The following is a 20,208-nucleotide window of genomic DNA, read 5'->3' on the forward strand; positions in this document are numbered from 1 at the left end:
GAACTGTGAGCAGTGACCCATCCTCCACCGAGAAATCAATCTCCAAAGAAGGATGGCTGTCTTGGAAGAACTTATCGTCAATTTGGAAGGCATAGAGGCCGTCAAATTTGGCGAGTTTACCCTCAAAAGCGGCCTTCAATCACCCGTGTACTTTGATCTCCGCGTGCTGGTCTCGCATCCCCGGTTTATGAAACAAGCATCACAACTCTTATGGCAGGTGAGGATTACAACAATCACAACCAAACGTCTTCAAATGGGGTTGTGGACTTTTGGTCACGGATCCTTGTTGTTTCCAGGTTCGCGATTCTGCTGGTCCACCCGATATCATCTGCGGGGTTCCTTACACAGCTTTGCCTTTGGCTACCATTATCAGTTGTGATGAGAACGTGCCCATGCTCATCCGGCGAAAGGAGGCCAAAGGCTATGGGACGAAAAAGATCTTGGAAGGGCACTTTAAACCGGGGGATGAGTGTCTAATTATCGAGGTAAGGTGCCCTTTTTAGTATTGAATGGTCATGGTCTGGTTAGAAAAAATACATTTCATAGGATGTCATCACAAGTGGGACGAGTATCCTGGAAACCGCCGAATTATTACGAGAGCATGGACTGGTTGTCAAGCATGCTGTGGTGCTTTTGAATCGGGAACAAGGCGGCGAAGAGAACCTCGATCAACATGGGATCAAGGTTACGAGTGTGTGCAAGGTGTCGGATATGTTGGAAGTTCTCTTAAAACATCAAAGGATTGACCAATCCGTGGTTGAGGCTGTGAGATTGTTCATCCAGAATAATCGTGCTTGTTTGCCACCTCGTGTCACGTTGAAGAAAAGTGTCGTGGATGGCCTAGATTTCCAGACTCGATCTTCTAAGATGCTTCATCCGATGGCTAAAAAGCTTGTGGAGGTCATGATTGGCAAGAAATCCAACCTGTGTGCCGCTGTTGATGTCACCAAGACATCGGAGTTGTTGGGCTTGGCAGAGCAATTAGGACCATTTGTTTGCGTCATTAAAACTCACATCGATATTTTGGAGGACTTCCAATATGAACGAACGATCAAGCCACTTCTCGCTCTGGCCCAAAAGCATAACTTCCTGCTTTTTGAGGACCGAAAATTCGCGGACATTGGCAATACTGTCTCGCTTCAATTCCAAAAAGGCCTCTACGCCATTGCCACGTGGGCTGATTTGATAACTGTTCACGGGATCCCGGGTCCAAGCCTTCTTAAGGCCCTAGAAAAATCGTCTGAAAGATGCATCGGGGCTGTCATGGTCTCGGAAATGAGTTGTGAAGGTAAATTTGCACAAAATTCCTTCAATAATGACTAATTAGGCTGATGCTATGTTAGTAAATAGTAAGTTGTTCATGTTGTTAATCACTGGATTTTTCATCCTAGGCAATCTCATCGACAGTGAATATACCAAGAAATGCATATCCTTAGTTGAATCTACCTCGTCCACGTGCGCCATGGGCGTGGTTTCCCAATCGCGCCTCTCCCATCAATCCGGAATCCTTCAATTCACTCCCGGGGTCAACTTATCTACCTCCAAGGATAATCTCAGCCAAAGATATGTGAGTCCGGAGCAAGCGATTCTGGAGCGAGGAGCCGATATCATCATTGTGGGCAGAGGACTAACTCAATCCCCAAATGTTGAACAGACCGCAAAAGACTATCAATCGAAAGCTTGGGAGGCTTACTTAACCCGAATTCAGAGTTAGTCTTGCCCTCATGTGAATTGTTCGTCCCTGTGTTCTAATAATAAAACCTGATGGACTTGCATTGAAAGTCTGGTTCATGAAGTGACAGGTTTATTTCGGGCATGGCAGCGCGAGAAGTAAGTTACTGGATCGACAAGCCCAGACGACAGTGGAAGCTAGAATGAAGGTCATATGTTGTGTATCCCTACAGAATCTCCTTCGAGTTACTTGATTAAAGCATTGAAAAACCTCTTTTTGCGAAAGGTATCGCATTGAATATATTTTTAAACATGATTGCAAATATTGCTATAGTTTTTTTCTTCGGTGTTAGGCGCCTATTCTGGGTTCAAGGTATTTAGATATGTAGTAATACTGGAAATCGGTTCTTTGACTTTAATAACCAAGTGCAAAGAGGTAGACTAAAGGAAATTAAAACAAATGGAAAGTAACTAGTAACTTGGAGTGACTCTTTGATCGCCTGCATCATATCAGCTACATACAAACGAGTACTAGTACGAAGGGGGGAGTGTTCACGTAACATCACCAGAGAACTGTTGTCTGTCGATGATTTAGCTGCATGTACAGTCTGTAAAGCAACAAGTTCTCTCGGCAGAGGACATGAAAACAGGTTTACGACAAAGGTTACGTTGAACAAGTAGAGGAACAGCAGAAGGCAAACGAAGATAACTTAGATCAAAAACAAAACATCAGTTCACACAACAATATGAGTTCGGCTTCGGTGAGTCAGATTGATTGATTAATTACATGATTTGAACGGAGTTAATGAGTTAAATTCACAGTTTAATGTGGCTGAGGAAGCTCGGATTTACCTGGGCAAGATTTCGGCTGATCTTGATCGCACTGTCGCCTTTTGGTTGAAGAACTCGCATGATGATAAAAATGGGTGAGAATCCAAACGGTTTTCCTCGGACTTGGATGAAACTCATCCAACATTTGCCACGATTTTAGAGGCTTTTTTACGTGTCTGACGAAGGATGGCAAGGTTTACGACACCTCCAAGTTCGGATGGCTCCAAGGTCGTCAAATTTGGACCTACACTCAATTATATCGAAGATTGGAGCGCTTTCGCCTACCAGCTATTTTGGAGGCTGCCATTGATGGTATCACTGTTTTATATTTCATTGGTTCGGTCCAAGGCAAAAAGGAAATCAAATCGTTTTATTTTGATAGGCGGCAAGTTTTTGATGGAAAAGTTAAAAGATACCAAGAGCCACAAAGTGTGCTTCTCGGCCAATGCTCAAGGTGAGCCCACAAAAATTCAAAGGACCCTCTTTGCGGAAGTCTTTTATGTCATGGCCATGTCCGGATTGGCTAAAGTCACCAATGAGAACATTTACAAGGTGACTAGAAATGTTCAAAATATGTTGGTTCAAACGAAGGTCATTTCTGAAAGTCATCATCTACTTCAGCGAGAAGCATTGGAAATGTTCAAGCTGATTATCCATTGGGCCAGAGAGGATGATTCCGATTTGGGCCGACCCAAGTTACCCTCCACCGGTAATCATCAAAACTTGGCAGTGCCCATGTGCATTTTGAGTCTCGTTCACGAACTGGACGATCTCGATATCCAAGAGAGCAAACTAGACATGGACGAGATCCGATCCTGGGCCGTTGACCGGATCAAAATGCATGTCCAGCGTCAAGGCACTCGAATCTTGGAGAATGTCACTCAAGATGGCCAAGAGATCGATGGGTTCGAGGGACGGAAAATGGTACCGGGTCATGCCATCGAATGTGGATGGTTTCTGTTGAAAGAAGCCCAAAAAATGCAATCCCACGAGCTAACCACCTTAGCCATTCAAACCTTCATTGAGCGTCCTTACGAGTATGGCTGGGATAAGAATGAGGAAGGATTCTTATACTTCGTGGATGTTGATGGTAGATGATCACTCGCTGTTGAAGGAATTTAGCATGTTCTTTACTGATTGTTCCAACCCTCTAGATTTGCCACCAACCAACTTGGAATGGGACATGAAACTATGGTGGCCTCACAGTGAGGCCATGATCGCGTTCCTGATGGCATTTAATACCGCTCAAAATGCCAGTCATTGGGAACGTTTTAAAGAAGTGACGGATTACGCTTATGAACACGTAAAGATAAATTTAATGAGGATTAAGGTGCTCTTTTAACGCTTCCTCAAACCGCATTGTTTTTTCTTTAGTTTGTAGATCCAGACCAAGGTGAATGGTTCGGTTATCTGAATCGAGCTGGAAAAGTCTCCTCATCAGCCAAGGGTGGGCCATATAAAGGGTGTTTCCATGTTCCCCGGGCACTTCTAATTTGTGAGGAGATCCTAACCAAAATTGTTAACGATCATGAGGAATGAAGTTCATTTGATGAATGTTCGAATGGTGATGGAAATAAACTCGAATCGGCTTCGTATAAGATCGGAGGCACTTATATTCCCCGTGTAACGGATGTATATTTCGCTCCTTCACATAACAGTCGTAGTTTACAGGTAGGGCTCGGGGAATTCGAAGGTGACTTCCTTTCCGGTCAACTTCTTGTACACGGCAGCAAAGGTGTCGGTCTGAAATGAACAAAAAGGGCAAACGTATAGTTTAGATATGACGTACAATAATCAAAATATCCAGTAGCGTGTTGCCTGTTCAGTTCTAAATGAAGCAGTCCCAAAAACACGATGGGAAAAAGTTTCACCATTATTTATCGTCATATCTATCTGTTTAAGCCAAATAGTACCGGTATGCTTGTACATAGAGCCTGGCATACAGAAGATGGTGTTATTGGGTGGAACGCTAACATTTAGTTGATCGTTAACAGGTAAGAAAAAAGATTGGCCACAGTGGTGAGCGGATGCTCCTTCTGGGTAAGGTCCAAGCCTCAACTCAAAGGTACAAGCGTTTAAAATCTCTCCTCTGCTCTCGGGAACGAGTACAACCTTCATAAAACTATGACAAAGGCATGCTAAGAATAATAAGACACCTCAAATGATTTAAATGGTGGGTTAAAATTGAATATACAAATTTTGGTTATTTGAAGACCACCTCAATTTGACGAGCTCGGGTCTAATTGACCCCAGTCGGAGAGAAAGCGATGGTCTGAATTGATCTCGCATCTTTTCGACACTCCCGGACACTAGAAGGTATCGCGCCAGGAGCTCTAATAAGTGCATAACGCGGCCTTGACCCGGCCAGAAATTTTAATTGAGACTTAACACGCACATTGGCTGTGAATCCACTGCCTACCTTATGTTCGATGTTGGTCTGTTGGGTCTTATCCAAGTGGACCTTGAACAGACGAGAGCCGTCGAGACGGATGCGGATCCGCTTGCCCACGATCTCGGCTGGGTAGACCAAGTCGTCCAAGATGGCGCTGTGCACGGCCATGAGCGTGCGGCTGCGGGGTCGCTTCTGCTTCAGCTTGTTGGCCTTACGCGTGGGTTTGGGCAGGATGCGGCGCTGAGCGATGAGCACCACATGCCGTCCGGAGAACTTCTTCTCCAACTCGCGCACCAGACGCGATTGCACCTTCTGGAAGGCCTTCAATTGGGGCACGGGCACAAAGATGACAATGGCCTTCTTGCCGCCCACTTCCACCTCCTTGGCTGCCGTGATGTGCAACTCGCGGAGTTGAGCCTTCAAATCCGAGTTAATCTCCAGATCCAGCAAGGCCTGAGAGATGGACTTCTCGAACTCGTCGGGTTCGTCATTGTTACGCTTAATGATCTTGGCTCGGGAAGCGAAAGCCATCTGCAATCCAAGAAAACGAAAAAAACTCGGTCAATTCACAAGACAGTCACACCCTCTGATCCGTCTCAATCTTCATCATCCCGAGCTTCGAACGGGGAAAAGGCCCGCGACACATGGGCCCACACTTTCAGTTAGCTGGGAGGCCATGATTAGGCGCGCAATGTTAGGCATAAAATCGGGGTAAAGGGAGTTTTTTTCCACGGAGCCCAAATTCTATTTACCTTGTTCGCTTATTTGCAGCCGGAAAAGGAAGAAGGAAGGTCTATCAGCTGATACAGACTTTCCACAACATTGAGCGAAGGACTTGGACTGCAGGCTAGCTAGTTGAACGGAAGGTGGCAAAGTGCATTCCCCCAACCTAGCGTAATATGAGCCTTCGGTATTGGAAATTTGGCAGGGCAGGAGGGATGTATTTATAAATGATAAAATGGTCGTCCGTTTGAAAAAGTAAATGTGATCCCATTTCATTTTAAAATGGTGTGATTATAACGACCTCGCAAACTCCAAGTTACTTCTTAGTTGAAGTGATGTTTTGGGAGCCACCTTCAGGCTAGTTGCAAGGCTAAGTTTGCTTTTTTTAACAAGCAATATTGGAATAGAAAAGTTTCGTCATTGTTGACAATGGCACATCTTTCATGTTGCCCTAAAAATGCATCGAAGATTTTTTAAATATATATAATGATAAACAGGATCCCTGTACCTAGTAGATAAGGTCAACAAACTTTGAAATGTTTCTGATTTCAAAAGAAGAGTTAAGTTACAGAAATGAAGCTGTCTCCCACCATAGTGTATTTCCCAGATAATGTAATGAATGTTACAAAACATACAGAATAAAATTTTAAAGTTATTAGCACGGTGTATTTTTTGGTTGACCCTTTCATAACAGATGTGTACGTACTACATGTGTAGGCTCTCAGTAGAATATGATTATCTTACGGTTAACATCAATTTCCCACGAGATTACTGTCACAAAAGCCAAAGCAGTTGAATCACTTTTAATGCCGTTTTCCACCGTGTGCTTGCTATGTTGATTTTGTACAACTTTAGCAATATTAGGCAAAATGGTTCTTCACAATTTTCACTTGATGACTCTTGATGACTCCAGTCCTTTATGCATTTGAACTTTACAGTCTATTTGTAAGTACGTATCAATTGGGTTTCATCTTTCCTTTCTTCGTTTCATTTTTTTTACCTGGAAGATTACCTTTATCGAAGCTTAGAACGATCTTGATCATGATCATGTCTTGCAATAATCCGTACTACATGCACCCGAGTTCTTATGAGACTTCGGCTTGTGATGATCTCAAAAATAGGAAATCATGTAAACAAATGTTCTGGAAAATGGGTAAAAAATTGGCAATAAAAATGCAAATAAATCTCAACCAATTTTGCATTTTTGATGGTTTATTTAGTTATTTTTCCTTTTTCTTAACGTTTCTTCAAAATGTCAACAGGCATTAAGCTGTCTAACCAAAGAACATCCAAGGCTGAGGGATCCTAAAATAACCATTGCGACAAAAAAATTGTGAGACACATGACAAGAATATTCTTTCACGGGTGTGTAGTCTCATATTTCTAATATTACAGTATTCTTAGTGTTCATTGGTCTTACCTAACAGGGTAAACTATAGCTTATGACCTTACATTTAATGAGCACCATTCGATTCCAGATTAAGAAGATCAACAGAAAATAACTTGCCCAATCTAGTAATCTTGAGTGAAAATACATGAAGGGTGTTTCTTGGGCGTTGTATTATTCCGTTCCTCGTCAATATAGAAATCATTGATTGTAGAAGAGTTCCTTCATCTCCGACTCCCTCTGGCCTCTGAAACACATGCCAGGGTCTATCAAACTGGAAATTGACCTTTTATAACCAAAAAGTGTAGAAAGTTATGAAAAATTTCCAAAATGTACTAAGTGCTGCAAAAATAGCCCAAAATGGAGACATATCTTATTATCATTAATTTGAGATCTCTAGTTATGATATGTTGGTATGCTGGTGTATGTACGTATCATTGTCTTATTAGTGGTAAATTGAGAAAGCTGTTGCTGTTTTTATTGGTCGGGACCTACTTCGACCGTCAGCAGGTCTGATTCCCTTGGGAATGGGTGTTCTGATCAATCTGGTATATATGATCTGTCATTCATCATCTCCGATGACTTGACAAAATTTAAATCACGCTTTCAACTATTTTGCAGTGATTATCGGATTTTTATAATTCTGTTGAATATTTTTTTCCCTCTGTGAAAGCACTGCCTCTCTGGATTCGGCCCTTAACTTTTTGAAACTTGTATTATCGTGATGTATTTTCCTCTTGAAAAAATAAACTAGTTTTCAAGTAGATATTTTACCATTGGACTAGAGAATTTAACTCATCCTTTTCTTACTTGCCGATTATTCTGTTGCTTGTTGAATATAATATATTTTATCAGATTTACACTTACATCAAAAATACCCCGACATAATAACAAATCTCAACTAACGAGAGACCCCTGACTCAGTCTGTTTGTATTTGTTCCGAAGCATCGACACATTTCCTTTGATTTGAACAACTCTACTTTTTGACAACTAAGCACTTCATTCGATTCCAAAGCGAGCGAGATTCTCCGGAATTGAATGAGGAAAGGCGGTGGATGGAGGCTCTTCAACCAATGCGAGAGTATGAGGGGAACTATCGTACTTTCATGTTGCAAGCATCAACGTAGATCTCGATCGACTTATCCTTGGATGCGATGTAATTATGGAGATCAAATGGGCTCACTAACAAATCAACAACCAATCTTTTTTGATTGGGGATTTGCCCTCCAGCTTTGATCGGATGTGAGAAGAGAATGTAGGGCTTCCGTTTTTTCGGCAACAAATGCATCAGAAAAGTTGATAAAATATTGATTTTTTTTTAAACTTCGTCAATAATTATTTAAACCCTTGAAGTCTGTGCCATATTTTTTCAACAAATTTGTTGTTTTTTTGAACCAAATTTGCCTGATTTTGCTTCTTGTCGTTGATATTTGACGAAAAAGATAACTTAAGAAATTTGAACTCATTGTAAACTAAAATGTTAAAATAACAACAAACTTAGATAAATGTGTTGTAATGAACTAAAGGAATCCTTGCCCGTATTGCATTAAAAGATCATCATTTCTATTTTAATCATGTGTTTTGTACTACGATGTCGTCATTTTAAAGTACTCGTGCTTGACAAGAGTGCAAAATAAAAAATAAAATAAAAAGACTTTCGATCATTTTTGATACAGAACTTTATAAAAAATTGAAGGAGAACTCCTTCCAAAATCAATCCACTGATCAAGACGTATCACTAAAATGGTCTGGAATGTGATTGACTGAAAACATTAAAACCAAGCTTCGAGGTAATGCTTAAAACTGATCCATTCGCATAAAACATATTATTTGCGGTTTCCATTGTTTCAATTTTCCCAAATTGTTTTCTTGCGGGAAAAACGTAAAAGGAAAAGTCGGGAATTTCATTATTATTTTGAAAGTGGAAGCCCTAGAACGGAGAAAGAGATGTTTCATTTCCTCAGTGTTGAATAGAACTCGACTGATTGCCGCCGTCGACTATGTTCCCAAGAGATAGAGCCGAAGAGCCCAGTAGATATTCACTCCATGCCCACAAGTGGACACCTCAAGTCTGAAACGAGGTCAATAGAATATTCACATTTAGAGGTTTCTCATCTCGGAAACCCAAATCATAGTGTGTCTTCTCCATTAATCTTAGTTCGTTTTTTGCTCAAATTTGCATGTCCCTGAATCAATATAAAAATCATTGTAAACTGCTCGATTAATTTGATACGTAATATCTTCAACTTTAAGTTGCTCTGTTACCCAAAAAGATTGGAAACGTTCTTGTTCCATTCTGGTCGTTTTCTAGAGTGGTCCATAGACAATTGCTGTACTTTATGATGAGTTATTTATTCTATCAAACAAAACCTTTCTCCTTCATGTCTTCTCCACGAGTTTACAACTACATACATACAACATACCACGAACACTAGTGTACTCGTATAAAGCCGCAAACACAACAATCTTCCTTCTCTCTCTTGAGCTGACTAGTCCATTCAATAGTCGATATCAGCCATACAATCAATTTATTGTTAAGACAGAGTATTGCCACCTTCAGCCAAATCATTAATATTGCTAACATTAACTCTGGTGCCCTCCTCCTCTGGTTTCTATGAGAAGGAGTCTTAGAGACCTGCCCTTTACATGTAGAGGTCATATGCACACAAACAGCTCTTCAACCATTCTCTTTTGGAGGGAGTTGGATTATAAAGAGATGCCCCAAACAAGACTTTCCCAACGTTTTTCGGACACTTTCTTCGGTAAAAGCCCTTAAACTAAGTCGCAGAGAGTTGGCGGGCCACGATCAAAGGGAACTCGAAAACTGAATTGAAGAAGGTCGCAATGACCTCCAATTCACAACTACACGTGCCTCCCTTGGAAATGAATGCATCGGACGTGTCAATATTCAAATATGCCCATGTTAAGGTCATGTATATTTCCGAAAGCCGGAAATGTTGGCAAGCCATACAAAGCATATGCAAAAGGAATAATGTGGCATATTTTCCAAGGGTCGAGTTTACCTTGGTTGTGTGTAGGGGTCAAAACTGACCGACTGTCAAGCATTTATGACACAGAGCAAGATTCTAGAGAAAGGGACAAAATCGTTTCCAAACTCTCGTTGCATATAATATATACGGTCATCCATACCAACACGGACCACTGGAATATGGGCGGGTATGCTAGCGTTGAGTATCAATATTTTGCAAGCCGGAGAATGCATCGCGCTTTCCTTCAAATGAGACTTCTGCATTTTGATTTCCAGCTCGATCGAACAACTGGATCAAACTGGATTTCTCAAAATGGAGGGCATAGGAAGACACTAAGTTAAAGATATTCAATAGTCTGTGTAGAGTTGTGTAGTGGGCTTTTGAGAGGGCATAACTTTTAATCCAGGTGTTCGAATGGTCTGAAAACTGAATTGGAAAGTCATAGCGATCTGAGGTCAGTCTCATTTGAAGAAGAACGCAATGGGTTGACCTTATTCTCAAACTGCAATTCTCGACCTTAGCATCCCCGTCCATATTCCAGTGATTCATGATACTAACTATTCATGCATGCCAAGTATTAAACACGCGACAAAAAGAGTCACTCCTCAAGAGACATCAATCCTCAGACGAAGAGCGAATGGGTCAGTCAATTTGTTCCGAAAAGCGTTGTTAGCTTCATGCATTGATCTGGGGTTGAGCAATAATTTCTTTGACAACTTTTATGGCCCATACATCCTTGTCACTCTGTCTAAAGATTGTTTGGTGACGAAAAGAAATGTGTCCCTTTCATGTGGGGGCATTTCACAATCGTGGAGAAAAAATACATGCGACAAGATTGCTGCGCCAACCTAATGGACGTTCAAAGCTTTCCAAAACTTTCGAACCACCCACTGGTTGCTTGAAAGGCCTCCTTGAGGGCATTATTGTGGGTACGGCAAAAAATTGTCAGAAGTTGTCGCTTCCCCTCATCTCTATTTGACAAAGACAAACTGAGAGCGACACCTCAAAGGAGCAATTACAAATCTAATGATTGCCCCTCAAAAGTACTTGGCAAAAACGAGAAATAAATTGGAAGTTAGGCCTTTACGGTGGATCCCAATCATCGCGGTGGAACACACTTACGCCAAGACGTTGTTGACAACAAAAAGAGGCGCAAGACTAAATGGAGCACTTCTTCAGTTCCCCAATTCCATTAACGCAGTAGGAAAACGTTACTCGGCGCACAATCTGTCTGTTCGGACAGCACCAGAAAGGGAACCTTCAAAAGTGGCGCTTTCACTTCGTTCACCGGGGAGGTTCCAGTTCCTTTTGCTGCTCTCCGTTCCCTTCTCAGTCCTTCTCTCGCTCGACAGTCGACAGTCGACTCACTTTGGCACCAAGTTACGCTCTTGAAGAGTGAGAGACGGCTTGTTCCCCATTTCAGTTCCTGACATGAAAAGGTGGAGAGGGGGAGCGCATAACCATCCCCATCCATTCGTTCATGGGTTACATGACTATCAAGAGACCACTACAACTCACTGTTCGTCGATTGTAGCTCCGGTGGTTGGTTGTGGTGGTGGTTCGAGAACTGTGTTCCCGGGATACTGTTCTTAGTATCAAAGAGCCTATCTCCTGGCTTGACAGTTTTTCATTCTCGATCCCTTTGGCACTTGAACCAGTGAAGCGAAAGCGAAGAAACTTCAAGTAACAACTAACAATCTTGAGGGAGAAAGGCAAGCGATGCATGGAGAAATGTGCTCGAATCATCGCCTTGTCGATATCTGAGCCTTTGAAGATTTCTCCTTCCAATGCAAGATTTGCCTGCCAAAGGTTAACAAGGACACTGGCCTTTTCTCTCAACTCAACAACATATCGTGCTTACCAAGCTCACGAAATCCCCAGAAAAATCCGCTTCAGAGTTGGTTATAAATCTGAGACATGTTATTATTTTGAGAACTCAATTCCCTAATGGACTCAAGAGTCAACACGGTCTGGAGAACCTAGTGGTGCCATCATAAAGGTGAACTACCCAAAAGGACAAGAAGGCAAAGGACGCTCAGGCGCAGCTCGAGGATTCAAATAGACAAGAGTCTACTCATATCCAGGTAACATGATCCACCCAACTAAATACTTGGCTATGGAGCCTTGGTACCATTAAGGAATTCAAAGCAAACAAAGACGCAGCTCCAAGTTACGGATCCATGGAACATGTCGTTTCCATGGTAGCCTTCAAAGCATTTTCAACTCGAGCCACAAAGTGGTTTCTGATTACTTTCTTTCCCTCTGGTTTTCTCGTCCCCCCCTTTTGCTAACGTGGTTAAACTCAAACATCCATAAAGTGAATGTTCGTGTGAAACGAGTTCTGGAGCGGGAATTTTAAAGCTAGTAAAAAGAGGTGGTATGGTATAAAGCAACAGGGAAATTAAGATATTTGAAATGATTGACGCCTGCAATCGATTTTTGTCTTACGGAGTCGAAACTAGAGTCAGCAAGCCATTGGCTAAGTATCAAATAGTTCAGAGTAGGTACATCCAAGAAGATACTTTTGAACCCAAGTCGCCTATTTTTTTATTATCGTCTTTTATTTCATTTGTAATTATTATTGTTGGCTGTTAGGATATGAATTTCTGATCGTTGAAGCATCAACAATTATTTGAGGCTTACAATCTTAATCTCCAACCATTTTTTAAAAATATTTTTTGGTTATATACACATAATGCTTGAGAGCTGCTTGGAATTATGTATGTTGTTAGGAAATATCTGACTTCAAGAATCATGGTGTAGCCGAGCGGTCAGAGATTCAGTGCGAAGAAGACAAGGAGAATACCCGTGGGTTCAAATTAAACTGCTATATAGTAAGGTCTAGGGATCTCTTGGTGACATTTATAATGCCAAGTCAGGTGCCTCACAGGGCTCTATATTAGGTCCTCTCCTTTTCACCATCTTCATTGTTCCACTTCATAAGGTTACCAGTAACGTCAGTTTCTCTACCTTTGCTGAACACGCAAAATTAGTTTGTCTTAGGAACGGTCAAGATTCCAGCCGTCTGATAGAGGTCCGCGATTGAATCTAGGTTTGGGTTGCAGAAAGTAATAAGGCCTTGAACGGACTGAAATTCCGCTCTATGACCTTTGGTTCAACACCATTAAAAACTCCCCTTGTAGATAATGGAGATCGAGATAGTTGAAAGCTCCGGGTTTGAGGGTCAATTGTAGTGATTGCTGAGGCTTACCGTGCGTTTTGAGAGCAACTGCCAGCCCTCGATAGTTCAGATGAGTTATAACAATGAAACCACCCACTTTTCTTCTCCTCCATTGTTCATCATATATCTCTCTAATATTTTTTTGGGAGGATATAGGCATTATTCTGCGGCAGTTTTAAGTCAGGTTTTGACATTTTCTTATCAAAATTCCTGATAAACCCTTTATTAAAGGGCTAACAAAATCCATCAACACTTTGTCGTTGATGGAAAAGAGTTTATAGGAATAAGAATATGAACGAGGAATAATTCATCTTCAACTTGAGAGCATCATATTTCCAGTAGCAGCGTGGAAGTCTCGTCAAAAATATAAGCATATATTTGAGATAGCTTGAATTATGTTTTTTGGAGAAAGTGTTCCCCATCCAAGCAACATTTTATCTAGTACAACCTGATGCATTATAAATGATCATTCGGTTAAGAGAAAATATAAAACATGAGTGAACCTCTCATAAGAACAGATTTGATTACTAACCTTCAAGGATCTTCAGTAAGATGGGGCCGTCAGCAAGAATGTTAAAACCTGTTAAGATAAGTATTCTTGCACGAGAAATATTTCAATGCCATTAACTAATTCTTCGTTAAGTACTTGGCATCTCGCCCTCGTTGACAAGTGTTTTTCGTGATTTCATGGGCAATGCCCACCCATGCTGGAAAGGCACACTCCCCATGAGGACAAAGCTTTTTGCCTTGAGTACAAGACAAACAGATGTTGTTTATCATATTACAATGCACGGCCTAAAGTAAATTGACTAGACAGCTCCCCTATACAAGTTGGAATTTCTGAGAGAGAGCCATCAACTCGATTATGTCTCAGTGAGCAGTGACATTCCGAATCCACTTGGGAACAGATTTGAGCCCTTCCCAGGTGATCAGGCGATAACTAGATAGGATTAAATGAACTGAATCTTTTCAAGTTTCCGTGTTATCCAGCCAACTAATCAGAACTAGATTGAGATTGCATTCGGTTTGTTCCTCTCAAAATCTCCTTGAGCCTTTCAGATTGATTATATTACTGTACATGTGATTAGAATAGCTCTGCTTCTGCTTTGGAATCCATTCACAGCCTGTGAGAATCGAAGATAACGAGTTCAGGGGATTAGACGGCACGAGTTTAATCAAGTTCCAAGATGGATTATGAATTAACCGGATAAGAGTTGGGTGCATGTGAGGAGATCTAAATGCACTGGGGACTCTAAGGGAACAAGCTCTCTTGACCCTTTACAATATTTAGGATAGATGCTAGGGTGAGGAAATGATTTACCCAAATGCTGAACAAGCTGTTGCAAGGAATAACCTAACTTTGGCGTTCGATTCTGACATTGGATAGAAAAAGGCGTATCCTGAATTTAATTTAAGGTCAAACTTGGAATTGAATCGTCTTTTCCAAAGGAAAAGAATAATTAGCCATGTTTTAGAATTTGAACATGGGTAACGGCAAGCTAGTGAGGAGGATTCCATTGTAAAAAAACATCGTTATATGATCAGGCTAAATAACTTGCATACTTGTGATGTAATTGTCATTGAAATTACGAATACGCAGTTTCAAATATATTTCCAAGTAATTAAACTTGTAACTAATTACATTTGAAATTAAAGTAATTGTATGATTGCGTTTCAGCCTTTCTACTTGAAAATTTTTAATTTCCTGCCTGTACATATTAATCTTTTGAACCTTTTGGTAAATTGTTTGTGAATTTATCACATAGATCTAAATTTGGCTACACTTCCACCTCCTCATTGTTTGACCTTTTCAATACTGTTTTTGATAGACTAAGAAAGAAATGTTTTTGAATTGGGTTGTACATCGGAAAAGGAATGTACTGTTCCGTAAATGAAAGTAATTGATTTCCAATTTGAAAGTAACTGTAATGAATCGCAGTTGAAAACCGCGTAATAGCAAATGATGCTAATCACATTTGAAGCCCGTCTAATTGTAATTGAAACCAATTTTACTTTAAAGGCAATTTACTTACATCTGATCACAAATCAAAAATGCATACATTAATGCGCAATACATTTTAACAATATGCTAAGATTGGAAGAAACTCGAAAAGTAAGGGAAAACTTCCAAATTAGAGGCTGTCTACTGAAAACGCCCATTCATTGATTGAATGAAAGGTTGTAATGGAACCTAATGATTTCTACCAAAACCAAGATAGGTTGGCTGACTAATTAAAACAAATTCATGATTAAGTGAGCTTGTGCATGGGCATTATTAACGAGCTGTTCATTTACTTTCGTACATACAATTCCATCCATTGGTCCTCTTCCTTTTAAAGGCAAACAATATTCGGACCGTTTCATTCTCCAAGATCGGCCTTCAATATTTGCCATTAGCAAAGTAGAAAGTAGGAACAGATCATCCACCCTTGTCGTTGGGTTCTTCATTGTTCCTCAACATCATGTGATATTTAGTCATGAAATATATTTTGCAAGAATCAAAAGATCTCCCAAGAACGGCGTAGCATGAGATTGGAAATTGTTTGGAGAGTCCCGATCCAAGTTATTTACCCAAGATTTTGACAAGATGTCAGTGTTGGACAATGGCGGAGACAAATGCGCTGTCGTCATAGCGTTTAATGAATGGTTCATCAATCATTTACAGATTACTATGAGCCTTGCCTCACCTCGACAATCCCACAGCCCTGTTCCAATGGGATCCACGTCCCCGCGGACCATGAGACAAGCCTCCAGTAAGAGGGTCAACACAGTCAGCTTTGCTCCGGGAAGTCCGTCGCTTCGAGTCAGATTGCAAAGACAATTCAGTACGAACCGGCCAGATTCCGGTGGCGAGAGCCGTCACTCTGGTAGTGCGGGCTCACCTCGAACCGTGCGGACATTTAAATCGCGCTCGGCGGATCAGACGTGCTCCTCTGGCCTGCAAATGGACCATCATCACCGAACCAATTCCTTTCCAAACCGACAAGCCCAGGGGGCCGGACAGTCCTCCGTCGCCAAACGGCCCTCAACCGTGCCATCGGCGTTCACCAGACCGGTCAGAATGCGACAGAGACCCAAGCCCCCGCCCTTGAACATTGGCTCGGCCATGTGGGACTCAGGGCACACCTCCGAGACGGATTGCTCGGTAGCTAGTAGTACCAGTCCTCCCCGAAGTTCCTCTACCTGTGATTCCCAATCCTCTCCCGGGTCCATATCGCCCGCCCGACAACGCGTATCTCCCAAGCACTCCCCAAATCGGTCACCCAGATCGGCCAGCTCACACCCGTCTCATTATTTTGCCCTCCCACCGTTATCTCCCATTCCTCATTCTCCGCAGCCCCCTCCTCCAAATTCTAGTCCTTTACCCCCGATTGCTCAGAGCCCGTCCGGTCGATCGAGATTGTCACCCAAGTCGCCGCGATCTCCCCGGTCACCTTGTTCGCCCTATTCGCCCCGTGCCATGTCTCCGGTTCCACCTCAGTCCCCGGGGAGTTACCGCTCTCCTTCACCTGGACCCACGGGGAATTTTGCTCGCTTGGCCTCTCGACGACGATCCCATGCTGCGTTGCCCTCCATGAATATGCGGCGGCGTACATCCAATTTCCTCGAATTACCGGGTGAGTTGAAAATTTGTGGTTTTGTGGGAGCAGCTAGAATCTATCTTCACTCTTTGGATTAACGAGCTATGTATGGTACAATGGGCACAAAAAACGTCAAGTCATCAGCATTGGCTGGGCTCATCTTTTTTGACAAGAAGTTCAATTTGATGTGATGACTAACCACATAAAAATACTAAAGACCAAAAGTGTTGAGGTGTTCTTAAAAACTGACGCCAAGACACAAAATTAAATGCCTCCTATGGCATGGATAAAATATCATTTCATGTTTTTGTTTATCTCCGGGATATCTATAATTAATTCAAATTGACCTCAACAATCTTTAACGAGCTGAAAGCAACAGAGGTTTGAGTTTTAGTTCTCAATACAAAGCTGAAGCACCACCTGCACAAAAAAAATGCTAGAAAATAGAACATAGAACTTTTCTTCCAAAGAGTGGCTACCTACCTTTGTTCACAATTATAACCTGTATGAATAGAGATAACTAAATTATCGTTCAAACTTTTAGTGGCCGACTACCAAATGAGACAAAGACGATACTGCAGTTTGCCCGAGAATGGGTATAACCCTCGAAATGAGATCTACAAACTTCGGGCGTTTTCGATCTCACCGAAAGGAGCTCTTATCAAGCACGGCGATCAGTTGGCCTCGAGAAGGTCTCGATCCTCCGCTGGATCTACAGCCAACACATCAAGGTAAGCAATGCGTTAGAAAGTTTGTTCAGAATCTCCCGTTATACATATGTGAAAGAGTGACGGTGTCAACGATTTGCATGCATTTATGGGATTGTTTGATACTTTCCTAATTCAAACTTTACACTAGTGTGTCGTTGCCTCCGTCCTCCGAGGTCATTGAAAGGCCGTCACTTTGACCTCGGAACAAGATAGGTTTGACGTCCAGAGCTCTAGTCAGATGGGGATTTATTGCTCATTGTTCATTTTCCCCTTATTTTCAATATCCATGATCAGTTTGGAGACGCATAAAATGTTTGTTAAAGGCATTTGGTCTGTTCAGAATGTCGTCACTGCGAAAGAAGAGTAATCAGTTTAACGCCCACAATTGCTTAGTCCGAAGGGTTAATTATTCAGATATGTAGGGGATTTTTTTTCTTCTTTTCATTAAGAAAGGTGTCGTATTTGCTGACACGATTATCGAAGAAATATTTTATGTATGAAATAGGCTCGAGTTTACTCAATGCCACGTAAGGGACATGGCAAATGATTTCGTGGAACTTACTGTACATAATTGTAGTGCATGTGGAAGGAACCGAGTTCCACTTGGATCTAGTCCCTTTCGGTGCATTGATTAAATGCAACCCTAGAGGTATCGTGTTAATGGATAAAAGTCTCTTGTTGTGTAAATAGGTAAATGTGAGCGTCAAACATGTTAACAATATGCAGCAATTGGTTTTGAAATTCACTCGAAGTTTACAATGTTCGAGTCTTACCCACACTTGTTTGTGTTTAAAAAAATGGGCCCACATTCAACTTGACCCACAAGAACTCTCTACCAGATGTCTCGAACAACAATCAAGCTTTGGCATGACTAGATAACTTTCCAAATCATGACTCGAGAAGGTGCTTCTAAAGCATCTATTTACCTAACCTTGAGGCCTTGGTCTGGCCCTTGGAGTAGTCCGTCCTTGAACTCACTCGGTACAAAACAAATGTTCAAGTCAACTTCCACTTAGGGGAAAGCTAAGTAATGAAAAACAGTTCATGAATTTGATTTCCCTAATTCCTTTAGGACCCCTTCTCGTTGTGGGAGCCCTCAAACCAGTCGACCAGGGAGTCGTGATGTGTCGCCCCTGCCCCGATCCCCAGTGGGCACCAATACGAATTCTGCCGCGTTCTCGCCCAAATCCCAATGGTCCACCAATGGGTCCTCACAACAGAGCTCCTTTGTGGAAGATGAACCCAGCAGCTTAATTGAAGCAGTGCCAGAGGAAGATGAGGAAGAAGTCGGGGTAGCCGGCCCAGAGACCACTACCATCAAGTATCGGGTGGCCATGCTCGGAGATAATGGAACGGGAAAGACGGCCTTGGTTTCACAATTCCTAACCTCCGAATATATGAACACCTACGACGCGTCGCTTGGTATGTAATGCGGCCATGAGACTTGGTAGCTTAAAGGACAAGTCTAGATGTAAGCGGTTCTCGGGTTGAGTTCCTGGTGCCTACCCAGTACGCATAGCCCATGTAAAGCTAGCTATTCCCACTAAAAGGCTTTCAGGAATAGTTGGCCCAAGTCCCCCTCTATTCATGAAGTTTCCCCAAGTTAAAAGAATCGCCTAATTTCTAAGCCTTGCGAGACATTTCAAAGGTTCCTAAACTTTGCGTCCATTTCTCGATTGAGAGAGTACTTTCTTTCATATTCCTTTTAATGGCTTATGAGCCTCACAAGTATTGGGCCTTGTTTCTAAGGCCTTGTGTTGGAACTCTGTACGTTCAACCTAACCTCATTGCCCGGCTTTTTTTTTGATAGATGAAGAGTTTGGAGAACGATCAGTCAGCGTGGTGCTCGATGGTGAGGAGTCCGAAATGGTCTGCATAGATCATACCAATGGAGAAATGTCGGTAAGGAACATTTGAGTGTCATTCTGATATTGCCGCTCTTTCAAGAACAGAGGGCCAGACCCATCGCATTTTGTGTTCCAATTACGATGCAAACATCTTGGAACTTTACTTCTGCCTTCCTTTGAATATGAAAGCACTGGGAGAGTACAATATGTAGATGGAGAGCATCCTGAATGTAACAAACAAACCTGTCAGCTCGTGAGAGCCATGTGAGCTCTTGACGAATCTCCCTTCAATCTTGAAAAAGGTTTTCATATTGTAATGCGATCCACTTCTGTTTTAGGTCGAGAATACTCTGTCGACCTACGAACCTCATGCGTGCGTTGTGATTTACTCAGTGGTGGATGCCGCCAGTTTTGCTACGGCTGAGGACATTCTTGGTTACTTATGGAGAATTGGATTCTGCGATAGCCAGAAGGCCACGGTTATTCTAGTGGGGAACAAGGTGGATCTAGAGAGATCAAGGATTATCTATCAAGATGGTAAGAATGCTTTTCCGTATCCATGTCTCTGAGCTTTTGGGAAGGGAAGTCGGCTGAAAGGGAATTTTCCTTGGGCACACATCATACATTCACAGTTATAACAGGGCTCGGATGAAAACGTTGTTTGGACGAGTTTAATTGTTCTCTTTTTCGTTGGTGGGAAATTGAGTTGAGTGATTTTTCACCAGAGGAAAATTACATCGATACTCTTGTCAATATTTTAGGTTCTACATTTGAAATCAATTATAATTCAAAGGGAGAATATTGCAGTAATAGGAATGTCTAGACAAGATATATCATGAAACTTGAGATCCCTGTTCCATAAAAGAATTTTTTGAGAACGAATAAACTGGTTTA

At 41.9% G+C, this 20,208-nt stretch overlaps 4 protein-coding genes across 5 annotated transcripts in view; 3 read left to right on the forward strand and 1 right to left on the reverse strand.

Moving 5' to 3' along the window:
• Positions 1-1,795, forward strand: LOC131884669 (uridine 5'-monophosphate synthase-like; the record flags this gene model as incomplete). Its single annotated transcript, XM_059232509.1, is given in 4 exon segments — positions 1-217; positions 297-485; positions 547-1,288; positions 1,392-1,795. Coding segments are annotated over 4 exon segments (1,419 nt in total). The 3' UTR covers positions 1,715-1,795.
• Positions 1,694-4,117, forward strand: LOC131884670 (N-acylglucosamine 2-epimerase-like). Of its 2 annotated transcripts, none has more exons than XM_059232511.1 (7): positions 1,694-1,830; positions 2,494-2,597; positions 2,663-2,814; positions 2,885-3,054; positions 3,124-3,592; positions 3,657-3,805; positions 3,877-4,117. In XM_059232511.1, the coding sequence occupies exons 1-7, from the start codon at positions 1,816-1,818 to the stop codon at positions 4,039-4,041; spliced, it is 1,224 nt and encodes a 407-aa protein (XP_059088494.1). In that variant the 5' UTR covers positions 1,694-1,815; the 3' UTR covers positions 4,042-4,117. The 2 variants fall into 2 exon arrangements, with proteins under 2 accessions (XP_059088494.1, XP_059088493.1); XM_059232510.1 differs by lacking the exon at positions 1,694-1,830 and adding an exon at positions 2,220-2,432.
• Positions 4,096-5,778, reverse strand: LOC131884671 (small ribosomal subunit protein eS7-like). The gene is made up of 3 exons (XM_059232512.1): positions 5,647-5,778; positions 4,922-5,425; positions 4,096-4,245 (listed from the first exon to the last, which is right to left on the reverse strand). Exons 2-3 carry the CDS (start codon positions 5,423-5,425, stop codon positions 4,168-4,170), a joined length of 582 nt encoding a protein of 193 aa, XP_059088495.1. The 5' UTR covers positions 5,647-5,778; the 3' UTR covers positions 4,096-4,167.
• Positions 5,779-11,406: 5,628 nt separating this feature from the next.
• Positions 11,407-20,208, forward strand: part of LOC131884668 (serine/arginine repetitive matrix protein 2-like) — an 11,106-nt gene continuing 2,304 nt past the window's right edge. Inside the window, exons 1-6 of the mRNA XM_059232507.1 lie at positions 11,407-12,079; positions 15,842-16,793; positions 17,302-17,488; positions 18,540-18,889; positions 19,278-19,369; positions 19,653-19,851. Of these exons, the coding sequence (XP_059088490.1) occupies positions 15,848-16,793; positions 17,302-17,488; positions 18,540-18,889; positions 19,278-19,369; positions 19,653-19,851 (1,774 nt within the window). The 5' untranslated portion in view covers positions 11,407-12,079; positions 15,842-15,847. The remainder of the gene's footprint in view (positions 12,080-15,841; positions 16,794-17,301; positions 17,489-18,539; positions 18,890-19,277; positions 19,370-19,652; positions 19,852-20,208) is intronic.

The sequence above is a fragment of the Tigriopus californicus genome, chromosome 8, assembly GCF_007210705.1.
Source record: "Tigriopus californicus strain San Diego chromosome 8, Tcal_SD_v2.1, whole genome shotgun sequence".
Lineage (NCBI taxonomy): Eukaryota > Metazoa > Arthropoda > Copepoda > Harpacticoida > Harpacticidae > Tigriopus > Tigriopus californicus.

Excerpts from the sequence above, each read along its gene's own strand:
- LOC131884670 (XM_059232511.1), top strand. Across the intron at positions 3,593-3,656 it reads ATACTTCGTGGATGTTGATG|ATTTGCCACCAACCAACTTG; the intron begins GTAGATGATCAC and ends CCAACCCTCTAG. Across the intron at positions 3,806-3,876 it reads CGGATTACGCTTATGAACAC|TTTGTAGATCCAGACCAAGG; the intron begins GTAAAGATAAAT and ends TTTTTTCTTTAG.
- LOC131884671 (XM_059232512.1), bottom strand. The coding sequence starts at position 5,425 with ATGGCTTTCGCTTCCCGAGCCAAGATCATTAAGCGTAACAATGACGAA. Across the intron at positions 4,246-4,921 it reads AGACCAACATCGAACATAAG|ACCGACACCTTTGCTGCCGT; the intron begins GTAGGCAGTGGA and ends TGTTCATTTCAG.